The sequence below is a fragment of the Cinclus cinclus genome, chromosome 20 (assembly GCF_963662255.1).
Source record: "Cinclus cinclus chromosome 20, bCinCin1.1, whole genome shotgun sequence".
Taxonomy (NCBI): Eukaryota; Metazoa; Chordata; class Aves; order Passeriformes; family Cinclidae; genus Cinclus; species Cinclus cinclus.
The window spans coordinates 1,747,201-1,773,585 of record NC_085065.1 but is presented as its reverse complement, the minus strand read 5'-3'; the positions used below and the strand labels follow the sequence as shown (position 1 = coordinate 1,773,585).

The 26,385-nt window shown below is 48.6% G+C and overlaps 1 protein-coding gene across 1 annotated transcript in view; it reads left to right on the top strand.

The window, feature by feature from the left end:
- STX8 (syntaxin 8) overlaps positions 1-26,385 on the top strand; it is an 88,761-nt gene that overhangs the window by 33,876 nt on the left and 28,500 nt on the right. Inside the window, exon 7 of the mRNA XM_062506304.1 lies at positions 21,825-21,926. Within this exon, the coding sequence (XP_062362288.1) occupies positions 21,825-21,926 (102 nt within the window). The remainder of the gene's footprint in view (positions 1-21,824; positions 21,927-26,385) is intronic.

Below are 26,385 nucleotides of genomic sequence, written 5' to 3'. Positions count from 1 at the left end.
TAAATGGAGCTTCTGCTGGGAGTGCACTTGTTCCACCTCAGGCTCACAATAACATTGGCTCTGTCTTTCCTTGGGGATGCATTGATGGGATCTCCTGTGAGCACAGCCTTGCTTAAAACCAGCATTAAAAGGGAAACGGAGCAGATTGCAGGGCATTAACAACTTGTTGGCATTGCTGGGGCAGTGGGAAGGAAGGGCAGAGGAGTCGTGCTGCTGTGATTCCTGATGAGGAATCTTTGCTGTGTGGTGCTGCTGGACACGCACGGCCCCAGCTCAGCGCTGCCATTTCAGACACGAGGCGTCTGTCAGGCTTTGGGACACCTGTAATTGCAATTAGCAGCAAGGAAACAAAAAGTCACCAGGCTGGAGGAAGCGGGGAGAGCTGGAGGGGATGTGCTGGAGTGGGGAGGTGGATGTGAGTGGCGTGGCCTCTCCTCAGCGCGAGGAGCGTTGTACAAACACCCGAGTTCGTTCTCAGCCTGTCCTGGTGATCAAAGCCAGGCAAAACGGGATTTTCCTGTGCACTTCGGGGGACTTCTTATAAAAGGGCTGCGTGAGGTTTGTTTATGAAAGTGCGAATTGCAGAGAGCAGGAGTTGACAAAGGAGAAGCAATTTTTGCTTTTCCCACTGAGAGTGCGCTCGCAGATCCACGGACGGTGTGACCCCAGAAACAACTGGAGTCACTGTGCACGGAGAGGGAGCTGGTTTGTTGTACCACCTGTACTGCACTGTGTTCTCTTAGCTATTTTAATAGCTAATTAATCTTGATTTGCTTGGATTTAAGAGGTTTTTTTTCTCTTTTGGCACATATGCACAACCTATTATATCATAAATCCCACACATTTCAGCAAATGTCATCCTGATTGTTCCCTACAGCACAGCATCCTACTAGGGAAACATTCAAGGTCAGGAACTCAGATTCTTTAACCACTGTATTCGAGGAAGCCAATTTATTGTTCCTTCACAGCAGAACAGGGTGATTTCTTTTTGGACCTATATCACATTGGCAGCCAACCTGGAGAGGTCAGAATTGCCTTAATGCTGGAGGGTCCGTGAGCACATTAATCTGTCTTCATAAATTAACTGCTGCACCCCACAGATGCCAGCACAGGGCATTTCTGGGCATTTTATACAGCCATATGAAAGTTTAGTGCTTTTATATTCCTCTAGAAGCAGGAATTATTTTTGTGCACTCGGTGTTTGACCTGTGTCTCATATCCTAAAATCAATACAAGTATTCCTTGTCCTTTTTCCTTGGGTCTCTTAAAGTGTTTGAAGGAGTTTGCTTGGGGCTGGAGGAAGTGACCTTCATATCAAATAATCCTGACATGGCAAGTTGGGGCTTTGGGTAGCTTTCTTGTGGCTATTTGTGCTGTGAAAGCTGAATAAAAAATTTGCAACTGGAAGTCTTAAAAAGTGAATTAGGGAAGCATTGACTCCAAAGAGCCATTAGCGTGTCCTCAGCGTGGGATGTGCCTTGTTTTTCCTTGCTGCTTAATGTATAGCTGTGTCTGACCTTTTCCCCGGGTTGTTTTGGTGGGCCTGTGAAGGAGATGTCAGAAGGAAAATGTGAATTAAAACATCTTGCATCAGGGAATGACTTTCCTGCTCTTCTCCAAAAGGGAAAACACCCTGAAAATAAAAGAAGAGGGAGAGTCCTCTCTTAGTTTGCCTTCTCTAATACTCGTAGTTCCTGTTTCCTCTTGCTTTGGTGGTGGTATTTTAATTTTTTCAGGGGTGTGGTGCAAGGGGCAGTGTGTCTGTGTGTCCTGCTCCATGTCCCTGCAGGAGCTCTGGAAGTGCTGTCACTGCCCAGCTGCGCTGAGCATCACTACAGAGTTCTTTGTAGAACTCCTTCAGCCCCAGCAGCTAAATGTTCCCTGAGGTGGGATTCCCTTCCCAGGTGAAACACAGCTCATTTCAAACTTTTTGTCAAGCTTAAGTAGCTAAACCAAACTTTGTAGACATTCCAGTTCTCAGATCTCTTCTGGCTGGAGCTCTGAAGCTTTTTCTTTTTCAGAAATCTTTGGAGTGTTCTTTCTCCCTTCTAGTCTGTATCAGGATTTTTGAGTACCCAGTGCTGATGAGTGGTTTTCTGTCCAGGAATTGTGGGTTCAGGGCTCCTGACAAGCTCCTGGGTGGTGCCTGTGTACAGAGGCTGTTGTACAGCTCAGCCCTTTCACAGCCAGAGTGGGCTTGTGGTCATGTTGACAGCTTGACACTGCCATGGCAGTGATTTGTTAAAGCTTCCTCAAACACCCCTGTGAGCAGAGCAGACAAAGGGGAGGCATGGGCAGGACCTCCCGGAACGAATTGGGATTTGAGAGGAGGCTGGGCTGGGAGATCCCTGCGGATGCTGGGACTGAGGGAGGCGTGTTTGGCACCAGCATCACGGTGCTTGTGTAACAGAGATGCTTGATTCATCCCAATTTTGTGCTGCAAAATAAACTTTTGAGTACTTGGTTTATCCTGTAGCAAACTGTAGTTCAGGAGAGAGGAATCTTAACGGGGCAGGGAAGAGACTTAAAAAAGGTGGGAGATTTAGTAGGGGATCCTGAAGTGAAAACAGCTCTGAAGTGGGGCAGTCCTGGGCACTGGTGGTGCAGGAGGGCAGGGGGTGGCTGTGCCCAGCCTGGGGCTGCTGGCACAGCTCCCTGCCCTACAGAGCCCAGCTGCTCTTTGCTCAGGGTCACAGGGACTCGCTGGCAGCCTGAGCTGGGGAAGAGCCTGGGATCTGAGCTCCTGAGAACTGCTGGTTGCTGCAAATCAGACATCAATGGCACGAGCACAGGCGGAGCAGGGGTGCTCTGGCAGGAGGGAACTGCTCTGGGAAGGAAATACCACGTCAGGGTTTGAATTAAAAGTGTGATAAGCATGCACAGTGTTCTGCACCAGTTGTGAAATTTTCTGACACAGCTGCATCAGTCCTACGTGACCCATTGTCACAGTCCTTGGCTTCACTGAGACTCGCAGTGAGAAGGAACCCAGGCAGGAAATCTGATTTAATACAGAGTGGATCTCTGCTGGGGTCCGAGGATCAAGTGCCATCAGCCCCTTTCCTGATCTAGAAAGTGCTAAATTCAGTAAATATCCTTAATTCAAGGGGCCTGACTCCTGCTGGTACTGGTAGATCTCATAGGTGAAGGTGAGTGGAAGGAGAAGTGCACCAAGTAAACAAAAATATGCAATTTTTCAAAAACAAAAAGGCTGGTGAAGAGAGGGAAAAAAAGATGTATCAGGTTGCAGGCTGTAAAAGTGGCTCTTACACTCTTGTGTGTCCTCCCAGGAGATGAGCTGGGGTTTGGTGTGTCAGGAGGGAACAGGAGGGACCCAGAGTGGGGAGAAGCTGTGGCTGGGCGCAGTCACCCCCAGGGCAGCACCCTCTGTGTGTGCTCTCAGGGGTTTTGTGTCCTCTCAAACTCCTCTCCTGTTTCCTCCCCTCTCTCCAGACACCCCCTGGAAGTGCAAGGTGCTGTGCAGCACGGCTTGGTTTGGGAGGTGCTTGCCAAGAAAAGAAGCTGCAAAGTGAGCCCTGCACTTTTCTTCTCCCTTTCTCGTGGGGAGCTCTGGAGAGGTGGCATCTGCCTGCCTTTGGTGCCATCCCAGTGCCCCGGAGGGGGTTTGGAACTCCTCCCTGTCCCCCAGTGCTGCTCAGCCCCCCTCTTACCTGCCCGTCCCCCTGGGTGCCCTGTCACACCTGGCTGCCAGCCCTCTGCATTGCAAACCCCACAGCTTCAAATTCACCTGGTTTGGAGTCAGCCTGGAGCTCTGGGGATGCTCTGTCCCCTCGTGGGCACAGCTCACAGTGAAACTCTCCTTTAAAACTCCTTCCAGTCACACTCTCCACCCTGTGTCTTCTGCTGCTGATGCCACCAAAGTGAGCACATCAGGATCGCTCCCATCGCTGGTTTCAATCAGGAAGCGAGGCTGAGGAATAAATACTGCCTCAGATGAAACTTAATCTGTTTTTAAAGAACTCCCTCACACTGAAATAGAGGCATTTTTCCTTGTTTTTTAACAGTCCTCCCCTGAAAAGCCTCTCTTGGGGTGTCCCTCATCCTCACTTAATGATGTTGAGGTTTTTTTTCTTTTTTATTCCGAGTTTCTGGAAGCTCTGTGGTTTTCCCTGTTACACGTTTTTAATTCAGAATGCCTCAATGGGCCTTTCCTGTTCGGAATCTCTAGAGTACTCCATGGGGGAAAATTTAAAAAATAACATGTAAGCTTTACATAATTTACTATGAGAGTAATTGGGTTTATACAGCAGTTCATAAACCTTTAGCTGGTAAAAATCAAAGTACCTTAATCTCAAAAGCAGATGGGGAGATGTCACGGTGATGGCTTATAGCGTTTTCAAAGACAAATTGTTTAATTCCGTCACTGCTAGGAAAATAAATAGTTCTGCTGCTCGATTGAAAACAGAAACATCTCAGAAATGAGACTTTCTTTGCTTTCAAGCATTGTTAGCTTGACAACAAAGAAATCCAAAGAAGCTCAGTGCAAAGATGTGATGGAGCTCCAGTTTATGAGAAATGAAAGGCGAAAGCCTCTACAGCACCTTTTATCATTCTCAGGGAATTTTCAAGTGCCTTCCCTGCGCTGCTTTCAGGCGCTGCCGCTGTCGCAGGCAGTGTTTGGTGTGAATCAGCGAGGCATGTGGTGTCTGCAGGTCATTTCCTTCTATCCACAGAGGTGGCAGGGCTGGCCCTGGTCCGTGCCTGTCGCTGGGAGCGGTGAGTGTGGGACGCTGCTCCCAAATCCCACTTTTCAATGCACTTTGCAGGGGTGGATTGAAAGCTCGGAGCCATGCCTTGCCTGTGTAATGAAGGCTTCATTTGTAGCCCCACAGTAATGCTGCTCACAGGCCAATCAGGGCTATCTGGCCAGCACATCCCCTCCCAAGTGATGGTCTTGCTTTAGTCCTAATGGCCTGATGAGATCACCTCTAATTTGTGTATCAAGCTGGTTTGTATCACATCGTTCAGAAAAAAAAAAGAAAGGGGGTAAAAAACCCCACACAAACCCAACAAAACCCTCTTTATTTTATTTTTTTTTTCTTGCTGGACTTCAAAAGGTTGCATTATACCCAGTGTGCTGTGCCCTGTGAAAGCTCAGAGCCATTACCTCAGCCCATAACCAGCAGAAAATGAGTGCCTGTTTTGGTGGGGGCTCATTTGCTCCAGAATTATGACAGTACTGTCAGGAAGAGGTGCCTGGAGATGGTTGCTCTGGTGGCTCCCTGGGCTGCTGACTCAGGCTGGGGTCTGCTCTCAGCATCCGCAGGTGCAGCATCCTCCTCCTGTGGCAAGGGAATGAGGGAGCTTTGGAGTGTGAGGAGCTGGTGGGTGACAGCCCAGAAATAGCAGAGGAAGATGTTGAGGTGGCTCAGGATGCTGAGAGCAGAGTGGGGGTGGGGAATAACAAGGTGTTCCCACCCAGTGGTTTGTGTGTCCAGGTACAGATACCACATTGTGTCAGCGTGGGGAAAACCTTGATGTGATTTCTTGCTCCTTGAGGAAACAGCCAGGAGAGACTCAATGTGGATTTGGTAACTCTGGGTCACAGGTGTGGTTCTGACATGGGGAGAAGATTTCCTGGCAGTCTCCTGCAGCAGCAGAGCCTTGTGGTAATGCTGTTAACTCAGCAGAACTGGATGGAGCTGATGGTGAAGAGTGTTTTTGCAGTTTTTGGGAAAAGGGGACTCAGCCATGGTGTTCTGCTGTGATGGACCCATTCCTGGTGGGCTTAGACCAGTGGAGACAGAGGGAACCAGAGCTGAAGGAACAAAATGATCCTCAGAGCCCAGCACACAAAGCTCTGCATTGTGTGTTTGGGAGGAAGAGCGATTTAATAAAGTGCTTTGGTATAAAGTATAAGAAATAATGGAGTTGGGTTCTTGGATATTTGGGAAGTGAGTGCTGACAGGGGAGTGAACCAAGCACACCAGTGGTGCTCAGTGTCTTCTGTGCACCATCCAGGCCTTTCTGCCAGGTAGTTCCAGAGCTGAATTAACCTCAAGTTGTCTTTTTCCAGCACTGCTCTCCTCTAAAGGAAACAAATTTTTGGCAGGAATTGATTTCTTTTTTGCAGCTAACTTTTAAACCTAAAAGCCTAACAAATATATGCTGCAATGATCAAAAAATGTTACATTAACACTTTTTTATGACCTTAGCTGAGACACCTGGTAATATGCTGTTGTTGTGGGCGATTTTGATGCTTTTATTTTTATTATTTTTACTGTTCTACACCCTTTTGTAGGTGAATCAGTTTTGCATGTTGCAGTGCTGGCATTTGGATTTCTCTTGAAATCTGGCTGGAGGATCTGAAATCTTTGGAGCTCAACTTGTTGCTTTCTGTGTCCTTGCTTGTGTCCCCTCTCATACACAGCAGTGGGAGCCCAGGGGAGCTGGAGCTCACAGGGACTGAGCACTCAGCTCTCACAAAGAACGTTTGGAAACTGCACTCTGCTCACAAAATCAGGGTGCTGGCTGTAGAAAATGCAAAATTCAGCTTGTGTAAGTTGCTCGCAGTGGGCTTTTAAGTGTCTGTTTGGGATCAAACCCAGGTAAGTGATGCTGCTTCAATCTGAGGTGTTCCATGAGGTTGGTTTGCTCTCTCAGACAGCAGGATTCATTTCCAAAGTTGTCTTGGGGCTGCCTGCATTGTTTTTTATTTTGGCTTTCTTGCTGAACTGGGCCCACAGTTAATGCTGAGTTTCGATTTCCATGACAAGTTCTCTTCTGGGAGATTTACAGCTCAGCTGCTTTGGTTTGCCAGGCTAATGCTGTGGAATGCAGGTTGACAGTCCAGATGTGAAACCTTTCTCCTCACAAAGAAAACAAAGGATTAAATGCATTTTAAGAGGGTTTGAAAAAAATAATTTAAGGCTGAGGCCCCAAACCCAACATCTGAAGTCGTGAAATACTGCTGGGAATGTGAAACTTCAAAATCAGGACACTTGGAAGTGTGGCCAAGGCTGTGAGTTCCCTGTGGCTTTAGGAGCACCTGACACTGCCTGTACTGGGGCTTCCTAAGGTTTTACAAAATGTCAAGCAATCAAATTCTCCATCTTCATGCCATCAGTGCAGGTTAAAGGGTGGTTTGGGTTTTTGCTAAAGCCTGAGGAGTGTGGGGCCAGCTGCAGGCACTCACTTGGAAATGACCATGCTTTCCTGATTTTCATAGCTAAAGACAGTAGCTCATGTTTTCTGATTGGACAAACTTACAATTTTTCTGATCACAGCATTATCCCTGTTTCCAGGGGCATGGAGGAAGGCCCAGGTGGTGCAGGTTTGTTCCCCAGCATCCCCACTGCAGGGGGAAAGGTCTGACCAGGCTACAAGGTCATGACTGAACTGGAAAAGGGTTTAATAGTGGTGTTTAATGTCCAAAACATCTTTTTAAAGAGAGAAATACAATGGCCTCAGCCAAGCCATTGAATGTGATCTTTTGTGTTCATGAAGATTTGTACAATGCATCTACCCATGAATACCCGTTTGGGTTTCAGAATTATTTGGGTTGGAAACAATGCAGCAAGAGTTCATTGTGCTTTCAGAGAAATGATGAAAACATCCAGAACTTTCTCTCAGCCCTTATGGGAAGAGCAAACATGAGGAGTTTGTACTACCAGATGTCTTAAAATTGAGACCATAGCCTCAAAGGTAGAAAGGGCAGACCTTGCAGGGCAGGTCATTCTCAAGTTGCCTTGGGAAATATAATGGGGTTTATTGGGATTTATTGAAACTGGAGTTGTAAAAAGCTTGTGAGCCTTCATTTGGGACTAATAATCCTACTGGTGTTCTGTTCTGGTCAGGCTCAGGAAGCCTCTGCAGAGCAGCGACTTTACTGTAGCAGGGGCACATTCTGTACACTCAGATATTTGGTATTTGTTCTGTTCAGAAAGGTGTCTGCCTTTATTCTAAGTTGTGGAACAGCAGATGAGTACAAGCATGCTATAAAGCAAGTTTAACAAATGACAAAAATGGCTTATGTTTTTCCTAGGTAAAAGTCAGGAAAAAATAAAAAACCCTGGGCTAAAACTGCCTTTTGTAGTATCAGTGTATCTTTTTTTTAAAGCAGAATGTCCTAAACTGAGTAATTAGGGAAAAAAAAAAAACTTTGAGACTACACACATAGAACTAGGAGTTAATTTTTTTTTGCCATATATATATATATATTCACTTTGTAGAATTAGTTTCTCTTTGGAAGCAATATATTTTTGGCTAATAAGATGTTGTTTGGTGTTGAACTCTGGCTGCTACAGTCAGATCCTGTGGTCACTTGTTCCCATGCATTGAGAGCCATCAGAGCAGTCCTGCAGGACTTGCAGGCAAAGCACAGTGAGCCCCAGCAATCTCTGCACTTTGATAAACCCTCTGTTTGTGCAGCTTGATAAAAGTAGGGGCTTGAGGTTTCCTTCCTGTGCTGGGGTTTGTCACACTGGAATACAGGAGATCACACCAGGGCTCAGCCACACAAGTGTCCCCAGCCTGGTGGCACCAGCCCCTCAGCTTGGTGCAGCTCTGATGCCTGGAAAGGCTGACCTGGAACAGAGACTAGACAGAGCAAAAGGAATAAAATAGGTATTTATTGAAAGGATACACCCTGGGCAGTGCCAGAGCCTGGCCAGAGCTACAGCCAAATCAAATCCAAGGTGGATCCTGGTCACGAGTTTCACACTTTTGTAAGTTTTGGTCCATTTACATATTGGGGTTAAATGCCCAATTACAGCCCCAGGCTGTGGGGTCTCAGCCCCCTGGCTTGCCCCCCTTTCCCTTGCCCTTGTTTCTGCTCTTTGGGTACCAGTTGTCCTTGATTCTCCAGCTGGGAAGGGATTGCTTTGTCACTGTCCTGTGAAGAGAACTTACTAACACCTAACATGGAGTTTCAGAGTCACACCCGAAGCAGCAGAGAATCTGAAAAAGATAAAAGCTAAAACCCAAGGCATCAGCTCGTGCCAGTGAATCCCTTTGGGTCCTTCCAGCAAACGAGCTGTGGAAGGGGAAATCACAGAGGAGCAGAGCAGCTGGGGAAGGGTTCCCTCTGTGCAACAGCCTCCTCTTGCTCTGCAGAAGCCCACGGGCACAGAGCCACCCCAAACACTGAGTGTTCAGCCACATCTGCAGAAAATCCATGGGAGGGCATGTGGAAAGTTGGCACAGCTCTTGGTGGAAGGAAGTGGGAAGAAAGAAAATCATTAGCTAAGGCTGATGGGGATGCGTAGACTCGAGGTCATCTTATCTGTGGAAGTTCTTCCACCCTTTCTGTTGTTTTAACCATTTCTCTGAGTAATCAGAACTTTTTCCATGCCTGCAGACTGGGAATGGAATATTTTTGAGCCATCAGCTCTGGAGATGTGTCTCTCTGTGTTTGGCCTGCCAGTCTCCTGGGCAGGTGGCTGGGCGGGCAGGACGCTGGTGCCAGTGAGATTCAAGGAGAGCCATCACTGCAGGACATCCAATTCCTGCTATTTGCCCAGCTCTCAACATGTCCTTAGGTGATGTATTCCTCCTGGTAATTTCCTCAATTTATCAGTGATTTCAGTAGAGCTTGATGAAGGATGTCAGCTGGAGATTAGTCCCAGATGCCTGGGCTGACCTTAGCTTTATCAGCTGCTTTCAATACTGGAACCATGAAGCACTTGCAAGTTTTCTGGTTCCTCGCATGATTGATAGCCCAGTTCTGAAGTGGCTTTCCTCCTGGTTTGTGATCCAAGAGGATAATGCCCTGCAGCTGTCCACAGCATGATGCTCTTGTGGTGAACACTCTGATGCTCTGCTGGCTCCTTCCCAGTGCGAGCGTTTATTAAAACGGCAGTTGTGTTCTGCAGGCCTGACCTCCCACTGATCCATGGCTCTACCTTTTCCTTTGAACATCTTGAGCAGAGTGAAACAAGTCCCTCAGTGCTCAGGTGAGGCTCAGGTGTTTTAGGAGGTGTTGAGCTGTGGATGTGCAGAGTGGATGGACAGACCTGCAGAACCCATGGCAATCAGCTTTTAGCACTTGGCAGAGGTGTTTGGTCATTTTGAGTGTGGTTTTGGGGAACTTTCCTGGAGTTCTCAGCTCTTGTTGGTGCTAGGAGTGGGCTGGTGAGGAAGATCTTTCCTTCTGGCCTCATGACCTCTTCTGCTGTGTTTGTCAAGGGTTTGTCTTTGTGGGAATGTGCTGCAGGGTGGCATCTCCCCTGGCTCTGCACATTGAGGCTGCTCAGAAGGTTGTGTGGACTCCCAGTATTCCAAAAGTTGTGTGAATTCTATGTGAGGCTGATGACAGCCTTCTCATGATGAAGAGTCAGGACTAGACAGACCAGGAATTTTTATTACCCTAAATTTTGCATCTTCTCCTGCTTGATGCTGGGGTTCTGCAGAGGTGTTGGTGGGGAATTCACCTTGGTTGAGTTTTTCAGACACAGACTGTAGGGTCAGACTGGTCTAGTTGGGGGAAGGTGCTCGTTGGATTCTGAAGTGCATTTTCATTACAAAAACAAAAAAGGAAAAAGGAAAGGCAACACCAAGCCCCATCTTTCTTTAAAGGGTGAGGGTGGTAGGGCATGAGCTCTGTCCTGTGCTGGTCATCTCAGGAAACACTCCTGGATGTGGTCTTTGTGTCTGTACCACAGGAAATGGGCACTGCCTGCTCTGAAAATGAGAGAAACTGGAAGGAGAGGAAGGCATCCCTTCAGTCTGAGTCCCTGGAGTCAGCATCCATCCCTGTTTTGCTCCTCAAGCTGCACTCCATGGTTTGGTCTCCAGCTGTGCAGGAGCACTGCTGGTCATTTTTCCCAATCTTCTTTAATCTACATCGAAACCAAGAGCACTCCATCTGCAGTTGTTGAATAATTCTCCATTGTAGGGGCTGTGGCAGCAATGAAGTGTTTCACTGGTTTGGAACTTCTTAATGTGAAAAATGTGAGGCATTCTCGTGGGCAGGGAATGGCCTTGCAGTTAACTCTTGGGGCATGGTCCTGCTTTTTGGGTTGAGTTTTCTTTCATCTGAGTAGGAATGAGTTTATACAGCCTGCTAGACCTGGCCAGGAATTCCAGTATTCCTTTCTTTGAAGGTGTTTGCCACGGAGCCAACAGATGACAATTGTTTTTTATGTCATGGCAGGAAGGTGGAGAGCTGGGTGGAGGTGGCTGTGAGCAGAGTGGATCAGGTGCTCTGCCTCACTGTTGCATTTGATGTTTTTCTCCATGGACTAAGGCCTGGTTTGTTGGTAACCACAAGGATTGTGTTAGGTTCCTGGGGTGGGCCCACCTTTTATGAGCTGTAGGAGCAGGAATTGCCAAGATCTTAAAAGTGGCAATGGCTGCACGGAGCATAACACAGCATTTTATTTTAATTTTTTTATGGTTTTGTTTTGGTATTTTTGTGGGGTTTTTTGTTTTTTTTTGATTTGCGAAATGGACTGGAAGCCTCAACTTAGGGTGTTTAGTAGCCAAGTAGTGTTTTATGGAGTATAACGTAGCTCTTTTGGACCTTTTTTTTTTGGTGTTTTTGTTTTGGTGTTGGTTGTTTTGTTTGTAGGTATTTTGGTATTTTTGTGGGCTTTTGTTGGTTTTTTTCTTTGTGAAATGGACTGGAAACCTCAGCTTGAGGTATTTAGCAGCCAAAAGAGTGTTTTATGGGGATCTGCTAAACCACCTTAGGAAATTGTGGCAACTGATGTGTATTTGTAATGAAAGCGTTTGTAATGAAATATCTATGGAAAAGGGTTGCAATGGTGTAAAAACTTGGGAAAAATGAGCGTTGCTGAAAGAAAGAAGGGGTGAGTGCTACCAACAATTTCTGAAGGCAGTATTTTAAATAATCCTGCTTAGATTTTGGATAAAGGGAAAACAAACAAATGTGGAGTCTGAAACAGCTTCTGTCCTTTCATTTTCTGCTGGATGTTTACAAAGCACCAACACATTGTAGCAGGAAAAGTGTTTTGCTTGGCAGGGATTTGTTATAGCCATGTAAGTGGCCTTCCAGCCTCCCAGTGCTCCAGGCTTTCCTGGACATGCAGATTTTATGGGTGTTTTATCTATTAGCAGGACTTCCTTGCTTTTTCCCAGAGTCACGTCTGTAGGAAAATAATTTGGTGATATTGTCCCCATAATGTGAAGATTCTGCTGGAAGTTTGGGTAGTCTGGCCCAGAAATCTCTGTTTGTGTTGCTGGGGAACTTGGATTTGGGGTTTGAATAAAAATATACATCTTAATTACAAGTGCAAAGAGCCCAGTGAGTGCCCTGGGTGTGTGGCACTGGGGACTTCAGCCAGTGCTGTAAACTGGGGGCAACTTTTTATAATTCCTGCAAGATTATTTTTGTCCCAAAGGTCTGTTTGATCTCAGGTGACTGCGCTGCTGTGCCTTAAACAGGGTGAGGAAAAGGAAGGGTCACTTGTTGGGAGCAAAGGGGAGGAACAAATGGCTTTACACTCAAATACTTCCAGGGAAAGAGACTTCTATGGCCTCGCAGATAACTGGGAGAGGAAACTCAGAATGCCATATCATGTGAATATAGTTCTTGCCTGCCTCGTATCACTGCGAGTTCTCAACACATCTGGGCTGAGAGCAGTTCCAGTAACATTCAAAAGTACTATTTTGGTTGGCACACTGGGGCTGTGGTAGATGCCAATTAGTAATGGCTCTTGGAAACAGCCTGCGTTAAAACTGTCCCTGAACCATTCCCCAGAGAAATTATTCAATTAAGTACAGCTAAAATTAATGTCCATGGGTTTTGTTCGAATCAAACAAAATAAGCAGCTGGAGAAGGGAAAACTTCTCAGTGTGTGCTTTTAAAATAACAACTCTTAACTAATAACTGTGTGAGCTGGAATTGATAGCAGTGTTTGTTTTCCCAGTGCTGCTCTGTAGCCGTGGATGAGCTGGTGAGGGCTCCCAGAGCTGATATCCTTGGATGGTTCTGTGTCACCTCCATGCAATCTCCAGTCACCATCTGCTGCTCCTGCACCTGCTTTTGAGAGGATGAAATGTTGCCTGGGGGTATCACAGTTTGCCCCAGATACAGTCAGATATTTCGGGATGGATGAAGGCAGTATGCAAGGTGGAAGCAGAGGGCCTGGACATGTCCTTGGAGCAGGTGGCGAGGTTCTCTGTGGCAGAACAAACAGGTTCCTCTTGTTTTGGCACGTGTTAGCCCTGAGGGTAGTGAGGCTTTGGTTGGGGGAAGGCGTGGGCTGGTCCTGGGCATTCTGAGCTGGGTGCTGGGGCTGCTCCTCAGTGCCCACAGGCAGGCAGAGGGCACAGGGCTCTGGAGCAGCTTCTTCTTTCAGGCTGTGCCTTTGTCTCTGCTGTCAAAGGCAGGAGCAGTCCTGGAAATGAAGGAGTTCTGTTCCTCAGGCGGAAGGAGCTCCTGCAGCAGCTTCTGCCAGGAAAGCGTGGAGTGCCTGGGGATGGGACCTGGGCATGGAGTAGGGCTGGGGCTGTCCCCAGCTCCTGGCCAGGACACAGCTCCTGCCCTGGACCCCCCTCAGTCCTCAGTGCTCCTCTGCCAGCAGGACAGGGACAGGGAAGAGTGGGAAGTGTCCTTGTGCCCCCTGGAGCCCCCAGAGCTGCAGGGCTGAGATCCCCCCGGTCTCCCTGCAGCTCTGACACTGCTGTACTCACCTTTGTTACAGAAATATTTGTGTAGGAATTACAAAAAGTTGCCTCTGGTTCACATCCTGACACGCTCCCAGCAGGAGCCCAAATAGAACTTCTGAACACTCCTGTCCCCAAGGACCATCAAGACCCCTGTTAATTAAAACAGCTGAAGAGTGAAGACAGCTGGAACATGGAGGAGCAAGTTGGTTTGACCCCTTGGAGAAGTTTGTATTTTTGGGGTTTTTAATGCTTACAGGAAGTTCTGCCAAAGAAGAGATTAAATGTCCTCAGTTAAATTTGGGATGGTGGAGGGAGGAATCTTGGTGTTTGCTTGAAGTGCAGAAGTGATCAGAGCAGGGAGTGTTGGTGTCCCAGTGTCCTGTGGAGCAGTGAGCACCACGGGGATTTGAGGTGGAGCTGAAGGAGGAGAAGCCCAGGAGTGCAGTCCTGTGTTGCCTTTGGCACAGGGCGCTGCACAGCTCGGAGGGGCTGCAAAAACCTGCCACAGCTGCAGCCAGGGAAGAGAAATTCGGATTCCTGGCTTTGTATTTTTGACTGCGTCTTTTCTGTTTTCACTCTGCCCTGACATTACAGCTGGCACGTCGTGCTGAGGTTCTTCAGGTTTCTGATGTACTTCCATTAGTTGCAATCTTCATTTCATAGCCCTGGCACTTGGAACAATGCTTTGCTTTCTTATTAACATGTAATTATGGGGTTTGGACATACAGAGGTTGGCATTCCCTATATGATTCATTTCTTTGGTATCCAGCTCTTCTCCTGAGGCACCAGAGACCTGAAGGAGGCAGGGAAAGCCTGCTTGGCTTCTCCACTGAATTCCAGCCTTACTGTAATTGGTTTTGTGTCGGGATTTTAGTTCTCTGTGTGTTTTCTTAAGGCTGACTGGAGTCTTCCATGACTCAGTGGGGTAGGCCATGGAGGTGCATTACTCATCGATAAATGCTATTGAGTGATCCATAAATTTCAATCCACAGAAAATCCAAACAATTCTAAGGAAACGTTTGGTCAGCAGCACCGTTCTGCTAAACTGATCAAACCCCAGATTTGTTTCTCTCTTCCGGTGCTGAGTTTCACACAGCCATTTTTGCTTGGCTTTTGGGTTTCTCACTCCACAGACAGAATAGGTGCAGGTCAAATATGGAGTTGCCAAAATCAAATGTGGCTTTTTATGCATTTTAAAGAAAATAAACAAACAAAAAAAAGCAATTAGTGTTAAGTCATGTATGCAGAACTCTAAAGTCTCTCCCACTTCATGGGAAGAGATGGTCATCCATGAGTTAAGGAGAGGGATTTGAAAAAAACCCACGACTCTTGTGCCCTCAGAAAGGTGGTGCAGCTGTGTGGGACATGGGGAGACACAGGATGGGAAGGAACCAGGTCATTTTCCTTCTCTTGAGTGAGGAAAGGTTAGGGAAATGCCCCCATGGTTTCCTGCAAAATGAAACATCAAGTTCCTCATGCTCTCTAGCTCTGCCTGGCTTTCACTCCCGTAGGGAACTGCTCTTTTCCCCAGAATTAGGAGTTTAATGTCTCATGAAGGAGCTCCTTAGCAGGAGAAACATCACGGAGGGCCCGAGGCACTGAGAGGGACAGGACAGGATCCCCTTCACGTCCCTGTGCTGCCCCCACGCTGTGCCTTGTCCTCTCCAAAGTGACACTGGGACTGGAATGTGCACCTTGATCCCTGTCCTGTAACTCTGTGTCCTCACTGCTGCTGGGACCCTACAGAGGATGCTGCAGAATTAATCTGTGGTGGGATCTCATGTCCTCACAGTCCATTTGCTCCTCTGTCCCCTGGAGCACAGCTGGAAAGGGAGGAAGGACAGAGTGGCTGAAAGGGCTGCAGCAGGGGCTTCTACTCTCTGGAAAAGTTTGGGCTCCTGCTCTTTGGAAAGGTTTGGGCTCCTTGTTTTGTTGGCAGAACAATTTCATTTGGTTATTCACTTCAGGGAGGAGTTCCAGAACAAAGCACCCTCGAGGAGGTGAAATGCTGGCGGTCCTGCCTGTGGAGCTGGGATGGACTGGGTTTGCCACCTGCCAAAGGCTTTCCAGGGGAAACTGTTCCCTTGGAAAACTCCTGGCCAGCTGCAGAGAGACATGATGGCTGAGCTGACAGAGAAGATGGGCTGCCAGAGGCAGAGCGATGGGAAGGGTAGTTGGGAATGTCAGCAGAAGCTTTGGCAATCTGGGAAGGGTGGCTGGGGGTTCTACTGGAGGAACTGTGTCTGTGCTGTGCTACTGGAGGAACTGTGTCTGTGCTGTGCTACTGGAGGAGCTGGGTCTGTGCTGTGCTACAGGAGGAGCTGGGTCTGTGCTGTGCTGCTGGAGGAGATGGCTCTGTGCTGTGCTGCTGGAGGAGCTGGGTCTGTGCTGTGCTACAGGAGGAGATGGCTCTGTGCTGTGCTACAGGAGGAGATGGCTCTGTGCTGTGCTACAGGAGGAGATGGCTCTGTGCTGTGCTGCTGGAGGAGCTGGGTCTGTGCTGTGCTACAGGAGGAGATGGCTCTGTGCTGTGCTGCTGGAGGAGCTGGCTCTGTGCTGTGCTGCTGGAGGAGATGGCTCTGTGCTGTGCTACAGGAGGAGCTGGGTCTGTGCTGTGCTACAGGAGGAGCTGGGTCTGTGCTGTGCTGCTGGAGGAGATGGCTCTGTGCTGTGCTGCTGGAGGAGCTGGGTCTGTGCTGTGCTGCTGGAGGAGCTGGGTCTGTGCTGTGCTACTGGAGGAGCTGTGTCTGTGCTGTGCTACAGGAGGAGATGGCTCTGTGCTGTGCTACAGGAGGAGATGGGTCTGTGCTGTGCTGCTGGAGGAGCTGGCTCTGTGCTGTGCTACAGGAGGAGATGGCTCTGTGCTGTGCTACAGGAGGAGATGGCTCTGTGCTGTGCTACAGGAGGAGATGGCTCTGTGCTGTGCTGCTGGAGGAGATGGCTCTGTGCTGTGCTACAGGAGGAGATGGCTCTGTGCTGTGCTGCTGGAGGAGATGGCTCTGTGCTGTGCTGCTGGAGGAGCTGGCTCTGTGCTGTGCTGCTGCTCGGGGCTCTGGGCAAACCCAGGCCCTGAGCTGGTGGCCTTTGCAGGGGCAGCAGAGGAGAAAAGCAGAAGGACCCATTTGGACAGCGCAGGCTGCTCCAGGCAGTTCAGCTGGGGTTTGCATTCCCTTCCTGCAGGGATGAGCTCCAGCTCCAGCCTGGGGGGCTCCTGGCTGGTGGGGGACACTGAAATTTTCCATGCTGTGGCTGGAGAGAGGCAGAACCAGCTTTCCACAGGAGGTATCAGGGATTTCAGTACGAAAACAGAACATTTATGGTTTTCATGGCAGCGGCAAAGTCTCTGAAGGAAAAAGGAAATGAAGGATGAGCTTTTTTTTCCTGAGAAATTCCTAGGATCCCATACAATTTCTTATGCTCAGTTTTTTATCATGTGTCTTCCCTTGGTGTCCTTTGCATAAATCTTTATTCTTTTTAGTTCTCAGCAGATGTGGTTTCAGGGATGTGTATAAGTCCACCCTTGTCACTGCTGCCAGATTGTTCCTTTGCACATTTAATGCAAATTACAAAACAAAACCAAAAATTATTTGGTTTTGAAAAAAAAAAAATAGGAGATTTTCCTCACTTTGCTCAAGCCTTTTCCAGTAAACATCTCTCCCCTTCCTGGGAGGCAGAGTTATGTTGGAATGGGAGAGAGCTGCACTTCCGAGCTCTCCCACCTCTTCCTCAGGGATGCTTCTTCTGACCTGGACCCATGCTCAGCCTGCTCTGCACTGTCCAAAACATATTGCCTAGGATCAAAAACTGCTGCTGTGCAATTTTGAACCAAAAAAAAAAAAAAAGTCAAGTATTTTAGAATATATCACCCTACATTTTTCCTGTCACAGGCTGCCTCTGCTGCTCCTTCCTTGCATGTTTTCCCTGTAAGTGCCGTGTGTGGATCTGATGCCAGCTTCCTGAGGGGCTGCCCCTGCCCTCTGCATGGCTGGTGCCAGGGGATGCAGGAGCCAGGGCAGCACTACAGCCACACTTGTGTCCCCAGAGAAGACCTGCCATGACTTCTGTCCTGGTTTCGTGATACGTCCATGTTGATCTCAGATCCCACCATTATTTTGCTGACTGACACAGACCTGAAGAAATCCTGCCCTTGTTGAGGGCTTCATCCCAGATTTTATAGTTTGGATCAGCAGGAAAAGCACCCAGATTTCCCCAGATTTCTAGGGACAGGTGTTGCTTCCCTGCCATGGCCTGGCAGGAGCAGGGTGAGGAGACCTAGAAGTGCCTTCCTGCAGGGACTGGACACTTCTGTGGGGAATGTTTGGCTGCCTCAGCTCCTAGTCAGCTCCAGAACCTCCTGCCTGGCTGGTGGCTGGCACTGCAGCACAGGGACACGTGTGCAGGAATGGGGACAGCTGTGGCAGTGGTTTTTTGAGCAGTCCCTGCTGATGGAGCAGCTCCTGGCCAAGCTCACCTCCAGCACTGACCTTCAAACTTCTCCCACTTCAGCTGTGCTTAAGTGACTCTGAGTTTAATGCTGGGGTTGGGCACTGGGTTTTTATCTTCTGCTTCAAGATCCTGCTTCCCTGAAAGGAGACCTTGGCTAAATTTGTGTTCCTGGCTGAGTTGTGGTTTGCAGTGCTGAGTTACAGGAGTGTCCTTTGGAAGGTCACCAGCAGCCAGCCTGCCTTCCCCGTCTGCTCCCTCCCACCAGGGGGACCTGGCTCCTTCCCTCTTTTCAGGTCTCTCTCCATCTTTTTTTAGCCTGTTCCTTGCATAGCCAGCTAAATGGGAGGTGGTAGAACATGGAATTGCCAGCCTGAAGGGCACAGGTAGTTGCAGGTGGGTCAGGAAAGGTAGGAACCTGTGGAGTGTCATTGCTCTGAGGACTTCCTTAGCCATGGATTCCTTGGTGCCCACCTTTGAAATCCAGTACTAATTTTCAACTCTGCTTTATCCAACACTAATTTCCTTTGCTTTGGAGTGGGGAGAAATACTTCATTTACAGGGAGGTTGAGCACTGCCCTGTGCTTGGGTGTCACCACAACAGAGGGTTTGTGGGTGCAGAGGACAGATGATGGATGGATGGACAGATGGTGGATGGATGTTTCTCCTCTGAGTGTTTTTGGTTACAAGGGTGCTCTGGCCTGGGGAACCTGCTGGGCTGGACTTCTGGGAGTGGGGTCAGGACCTCCTTGTGCTTCCTCCCTATTCTAGCTGCTCAGACCTCCAGGTCCTGTCATGAGCACTCCAGAATTCTCCAGACATCAAAAGCGCTGGGTGCTTGTTGAGCTTTGGGCTGTGTGTTGGGTGAAGTGCCCTGCTCCCCTGGACCCTGACATGTTTTGTGACACAAAGCATGTTTATACATACATACATATATATATATATATGGAGAAATGATTCTTCCAGGATGTGCAGGGCAGCCCTTTGGTTCAAAAATGAGTCCTGGCAGGGGGATGGGAAAGGAGAGGCTCTACACAGAATCCCAATTGCACTGTCTTGGGCTTTGAAATGATGACAGAAAATTTTCCTGCTCACATTTGTTCTCATTTAGCTACAGCTTGTTCACCAGGATGTTTTTCAAGGAGGGTCTGGTCAGTGCTGGCAGAGGAAAGTCTCCAATTTCCCAAGCATGCTTATCACTTTGTCCTTGACAACGATGGGAACTTGCAGCCCTTTTTTTCATGGAGAAGCAAACATGAGCAGTCCTGCCCTTGCAGGCAGCATTTTCCTGATCTTCCTGTGTGCTGAATCACACAGGACAGATAAAATTTCCCCAAAATATTGTTGGCTTTGCAGATGCCAGACCTGGGAAAGTTGGGTGGAAAGGGGAGGAGAGTGAATATCTGAACTGCAAACTGAACAAACCTTGTAGCTCACACAAAATGCCTCCCATGCCTTGGTAAAATGTGTTTTGGTGTAGGATGGACAATACTGAGTGTAATGATATTGACAAACAATAATTTTAAGTATTGCAAACAACTTTGGAAATGTGGAGGGTTTGTATCTGGAATAGAACAGTGTTGGTGGGGTGGATGGGTCTGATCCAGAGAGTAAAACACAGGGAAGTGGTTGATGTTTGCCCTCTGCTCTCCCTTTGTGGGGATTCAGGGATGCTTTGGACTGCAGGACAGGAATCAGGAGCTCATATTTTAGGAAAGCTGTATATTTTCAAAGTACAGAGCTTTTTAGACACTGGTATCATTTTACATAGGGATTCACTGGGGATGACAGAGTGTTCGTGGTGCAGATGGAAATGTGTGCTACAAGGATGGTGCTTAAATGTCTCAGCTCTCCAGGAGAGCAAGACCTCCATGCTCCATGTGCTTTGGACATTTCCTTTGTGCCTGCAGAACTTTGATAATTTTATGTGGTTTTTGCTATCTCTATGTACCATCAGACTGGTTTTATCTGTATTTGATACAGTGCTTGTTCCTTGATAAGGCTGAGAACATAAACACCCTCCATAATGAGCATCTGGGACCTGAGAGAACAACTGGAGCTGTGTCAGGGGAGAGTCAGGTTGGATTTCAGGAAAAGGTTCTTCCCCCAGAGGGTGCAGGCACTGCCCAGGCTCCCCAGGGAATGGGCACAGCCCAGAGGCTGCCAGAGCTCCAGGAGAGCTTGGACACTGCTCCAGGGATGCCCAGGGTGGGATTGTTGGGGGGTCTGTGTAGGGCCAGGGGTTAGACTGGGTGATCGTGGTGAGTCCCTTCCAGCTCAGGAGTTTCTGTGATCTTCTCTGGGAAGGTCAATGGTGCAGAAAACCATTCCCATTCAATTGCTGGTGTCACAGGGATGCCAGCAGGAAAGCTGCAAGAGCTCATGTCACACACTGGCACTACTCTTGTAAGGACAAGGGCTTTGTGTCACGGGGAAGTTTGGGAAGTACAAGGAATGCCCTCTTCACTCTCATCCCCTTTTTCCTTGTGCAGACATTTGGGAAATCTTTTGTTTGAAGAAATACAGTCAAAATAATAAAGGCTTAATAGTAAGGGCTCTGTCCTGTTGATGTGAGTTGTATTCTTTAAATGTTCTTTAACCCTCTACCATCATCCATACAGGGTTATAATCCATTAATTTGGGCAGGATATCACTTTGTCTTGTTAACTGGATGCTGTGTGCTCTGACTTCTGCTTTCATAGCTTAATGGCCATTGTACCCAGGGCTCCCTCGGGGCAGAGCTGCAGTGCCAGGACCTGCTGGGGTACAGAGGAGCCCAGGGCACGGCCACTGTCCCCAAGCCTGGCTTAAAGGCAGGCAGGACGTGGAGAGACAGGGATCAATAGTGGGGAGAGTGCTGGAGGTGGAAGCAGAGCAAGAGGCTGTGCAGCAGCGCTCAGGGCTTGGCTGCTGTCCTCTCCTGATTCATCATGCACAAAGGCAGCCTTTCCTACCTGCAGGGCCGAGGGCAGACATGGTGTGTTCAGACCAGAAGCACTGGCTGTGTGTTCCAGGGAAATCAGAGCGTAACAGGCAGTGAGAGGGAAACTTAGTGGCTTTGAATTTTCAGCCATCCCATCAACCACTCTCAGTGTAAGCCTTGTACCAGCTCTGCTTTCCGTGACAAAATTAAAGCCATCAGTCACAGGAGGTTGAGGGTGGGTTGGCTTCAAGTTTTTCTTTCTCCTCTCTTAAAACTTGATGTAGGGGAAACTTTGCCCATTTTACTTCTCCCAGAGGACCTTCTGGGCTGCAGGGAGAGCTGCCAGACCCACAGCTCCAGGAGGGAGCCAAGGCAGGACTTTGTGCCCGCAGTGCTCGTGTGGTCAGGACTGCACTGAGCGCTCTCAGAAGCCTTTATGAAGATGGTGGATGTGGTTTAGGGATGATGTCGTGACCAAGTGCTGAGATGCTGTTCCAGGGACTGAAATTCCAGATTTCCTATAGCATAGGCACTAATTCCCTCACTTTGGCCCACTGAGGGAATTCACCTCAGCTTTGTGGCTGCCATCATCCCGTACTCCCTGACCTCCTAGACTGATGCTGCTGTTTCAGGCTGTATTTTTTCCTCCACTTGAGGCTGCACTTTCTCCTCCACTCTTGCAGTAGAACACTGCTCTGAATCTGAAGTATATGGTATATGGTGGTATCTCCCAGGATTTGGACCTTTCAGTGATGTGAGCACTGGTCTGTCCCACTGGGACATGAAGCTGGTTCCCATTTCAGCAGGAGGGTAGTTGAGCAGGGTTGCTGGGGGCTCAGATTTAATGCTGCTGTTCCTCTTTCCCCAGAGATCATTGATGACCTCACGAACCTGGTGGAGAACACGGACGACCGACTGCGCAACCAGACACGGCACGTGAAGATGGTGGACAAGAAATCAACATCCTGCGGTAGGAAATGGCTCCAGCACAAATCATTCCATACCAGGGCAGTTCTTAGCTGATGAGGTGCACTTATTAACTGTTGCTAATTGTTGTGCAATGCACTCCCCCCCAAGGACAGCTTCTTTCAAAGGCACAAACCCCAGCACTCCAAACATCTCCAGCAGGTTTGACTGGCTGTGCTGAAGTGCTAGTGCAGTTGATTTCCTTGAGCCATTTGATTCCAGCATTGCACAATATCCTGATTGTATGAAATGGTTTGAAATTAGAGCAGTGCATGTTAATTAGCTTTACACAAACTTGCTACCAGCTCTCACAAAGCTGGCACAGTGGGGAGTGAGGCCGCAGGGGCGTTCCTGGGGGTGTTCTGCAGGAATGAGCTCTTAACCCAGCAGCACTCAGAGCCTGCCAGGCATGAAATCCTTCCTGGTGACTCCTGAAGTGATGTGTAAGCTGCGAAAGTGAAACTGGGCTCTCCCTCCAGGGAGCCAAGGAGAGGTGATAATCACAGGCAGGTTTGGATGAAGGGCTGAGGGCTGGTAGCACTGACCAGGAGAGGATGCTGTGGATGATGGCAGAAAATGTCATCATGTGGGGAGAGTGACTGACTGAGGGAAGAAGTCCCTGGGGAGCTGGGTGCAGTTCAGTTCTGGAAGCCGCATGTCTGGTTCTGGTGTCCGTGGTTTTTGTCATGCTAGAAGACTCACAATGCTCTACAGAAATCTGACTTTCAGTCAGAAGTTGTTGAAATTTGGTTTATGTAGTTCAGTAAAGAGAAAGCCAGGGGCTGATGTGGTCACAACCTGTTAATGACTGCTGGGAGATTTTGTTCTGTGGAGTGAGGCTCTGGCTGCAGGAGCTCCCCAGCTCAGACTGGCAATGAAGAATCTTTCCAGCACCGACAATGCCAGGGATTTATTTGGTTCTCCATCAGTGATAACATTTTGAAAGCTTGGTTGATGTAGGTTGATGAAAACCTGTGGCTTCTTCTGGAGGTTAAAGTTGACTTGTCAGAGTAATTTGTCTCCGAGTTCTCTCGTACCAACTGCAGATGGAATTAAAGGCGTGACTGCAGAGTTCATGACTGACTCTTTTATTTTAGATCTTGAATGTTGATGCAAGATGGATTTAATTTAAAACTAAGTGCACTTGAATGATGCTGAGTACCCCTGTGTGCCTTTGGAGTCTCCCCTTAATTCCTGTGGCTTTGTTTTCCTCACGAGTCCAGGGCAGCTCAGCTTGATATAGGGGGCAGGCAGGGAATCAGTCCCGTGGCTTCCAGGAGGGATTTCTCCCCATTTTAAGGTTCCTCATGCAAGTGCAGCCTCAGACATGTTGCTGCATGATGAGGCTGTCTCTTTAACTGGTGAAGCCTGTCCTGGCTGCCTGGGGAATTTCAGAGGAGGAGGAGGAGGAGGAGGAGGAGGAGGAGGAGGATGGGAGAAGCGAAGGCTGGGAGGATCCTGGGCTGGATTCCTTGGGGGTGACCTCTCTCACCCTTTGCACATTGAAAAACATTTTGCTTTGGTGAGAAGTGCTGCCCCTGGTGCCTGTTCCCTCTGCTCCCAGAGGTCTTCCTGTGTTTGCATAACAATTTGGGCATAAGTAAACACCATATTGCCTCAGATGGCTGCTTCCTCCTGCCCAGGCGTGAGCTTTGGAGCAGTAATGCTGAGGACACAGGCTTTAGCATCATTCCTCACATCCCTTTTCCCCCTTATCCCTGGCACTGGAATGAACTGGTGTACTGGGATGAGAAATACCCTCCCTGTATGTATGATTACCCCTGAAATTAGGCCAAGAGTAGGAAAACTGGCACCTGCCAGGGAGCTCTGTCAGAGTGCCTTTTCTATCATTTAAATTGGTAAAATCTTCAGTAACTCTGGGTTTGGTGTCCTGTTTTGGATTTAAAGCAGAGCGAAGTGCTCAGCCTTCCCCCTTGCTCACCCCATCCTTACTCAGACCCAGTCTCCATTCTGTTCCAGCATGTGGCTGTTAATGTGTTTTTCCCTTCTTTTTGAAATCATGATGTCTTTTTATTTTCCTGATGAGTGCCTGTGCTGGAGCCACAGGCAGTGGATACAAGCGGAGCACACTGGCTGGAATAATGGAATAATCCCTGTTTTACAAGCAGGAATGTAATGCATTAATGGGTGTGTCTTTGTTAGCAGCCAATATAATCATAAAATCAAAGTATTGCTGGTGAAACCCAACTTTAATCAATATTTCAACATCTCCCTCTCATGCAAACCTCATTTCCAGCTGTGGGGGCTGTTCCCAGTGCACGCTGGGGTTTGGGCTGTGCCCTTGGCATTACCTGTCTGGCCCAGGAGCTGCCTCTGCCCATCCTCAGCCTGGCACAGCCCCTCAGGTTGTCCTGGGTGGGTTGTTTCATTTACAGCTTCCTTTCAGTGCCATTTTTCTCCCTGGCCCCAGAGCTGTTGACAGCACCAGCCCCTGCCATGCCCAGGGAAGGCTGCCCTGCCTCCCTCAGTGGCCTCAGGCAGCCCCACACTGGTGGCACTGGCAACTCCCAGGGATTGCAGCAGAAAAGTAACCACGGGATAGACTCCAGCCTGCTGCATTTATGAAATTATTGTTGAAAATCATCAGTCATCCACAGGCAAATGTTTGCACACTGCCTGGCATTGTTTTGTTCCTTCCCAGTGAGTTCTGGGCATTAGGAGGGGTGGTGGGACATATAAGTTTCTTAGATTGCAGAAATTTGCATTGAGCTTTCACCAGAGTGTTCACACAGATCATCAGTCAAGTGTCAGGCTGCCTGTACCAGCTTTGCTCCAGGAATGGCTGTGTGCACAATCCTGACTTTTCCTCACCCCCGGCACTCTTGGGTTGATTTGTCCTTTCTCTTCCAGTTTGGGCACTTTTAGGGTTTTCTGCAGAGTAGCACTCACTAACCATTTCTCAATAACTTCTTTTTATTAGAATCTTTAACCCTTAAACATCCTCCTAAGAACAGCATTTAAATTTTTTCAAATAAATTGAAATATAATTAATGTAGAGATGCTGGGGGATGTCATGGTTTAACCCCAGCCACCCTGTCCCTGTCCCCACAGGAGCCATTCCTTCAGTCTGTGAGCCATCCTCGGGAAATGTCAACAAAAAGCCCAAAAAATCCAGAAGATGTCTCTTGAGTTCATTTAGTCCACAGCTTTGGATGCTGGTGGTCACTGGGGGCAGGTGAGCTGGTGTTTGGTGGTTACTGAGCACCAGAGCCAGCTCAGGGCACTGCTGCCCTTGCTCTGCTTCTTGTGGGGCATCTCCACACTGGGCCAGGCAGTTCCTGCCCCAGTGAGTCCAGGAGGTACAGCCCAAAATCATGGCTCACCCCAGTCTAAAGTCACCCCCATCCCAGTGTACGCCTGGCTAGGCTGGGGTTGCAGGGCTCAGTCACTGAGGCTGGAAAAGCCTTCCCAGACCATCGAGTCCAGCCTGGGACCAGTCCCCACCTTTTCACCCAGCCCTGAGCACTGAGTGCTGCATCCAGGCCTTCCCTGAGACAAGAACCAGAGCAGTGAACTCCTCCCCTTGCTCCCAGCCTGGCTGGAAACAGGGCTTTGCTGCTTTTGGGTAACCTTCTCCCCATCCTGGACTTCTGTAGTGGGATTTTTTGTTTGGTTATTTTCCCTAAGGACATGAGTAGACAGCTCCCTGCAGAGAGGATGGTTAAGCCAGGCTTTGGCTGTGATAAGAACATCCTCAAGTGTTCGTGTCTGGAGGAGCCAAGGGCATTTTAGTAGCTCAGGCCACAGCTGGAAGCCCTGTTGGCAGATGTGCAGAGGTGGTTGCATCTGAGCTGTGTCACGTGTGGAGTCAGAAATGCTCTTCAGGTCCTGCTGAACCAGACCATGAACTGGGGAGGGGACCTGGGCATTGCTGGATCTACTCCTGCTGCTACCCAGTCACTCTCTGGTGTTCTCCTGTAGCCAGGGAGAAAAGCTGCTTTTGTTTCCTGGGGAAGCAACACAAAAAATCACGACTTTGTCACAGTAAAAAAACAAGCAAAAAAAAAAAAGAGGGGAGCTTTTATTTCTGATAGATGAGTCTGTGTCCATCTCTTCCCAAGCAGCCTGAGAGCAGCAGACCATGTTCTCCTCACGTGCATCCCTCTGGCCTTTCAGATAAATGAGAATGAGGAACAATCACTGCAAATCCCCTTCTGGGGCAGGACCTGTGTCCTGGAGAGCAACCCCCTACTGCACAGAGGTGCCTGAGCAGCTTTTCCCTGTCCCTGGTTTCCTCCTGTTCCACAAGATGGCAATGCAATCTAATCACCTCCCTCAGCCCCAGGTAAAGGCTCTCAGCTCCTCTTTGCCTTCCTGCTCAGGGAGGGGCTGGGGATGCCAAAAGCAGGGTGTAAACTACATCAAAATAATCTGTACCAGGTGGGTTTGTTTTTTGTTTTTTTTTTTTAATCTTACCAAAAGATCTGAATTAAAAACAGAGC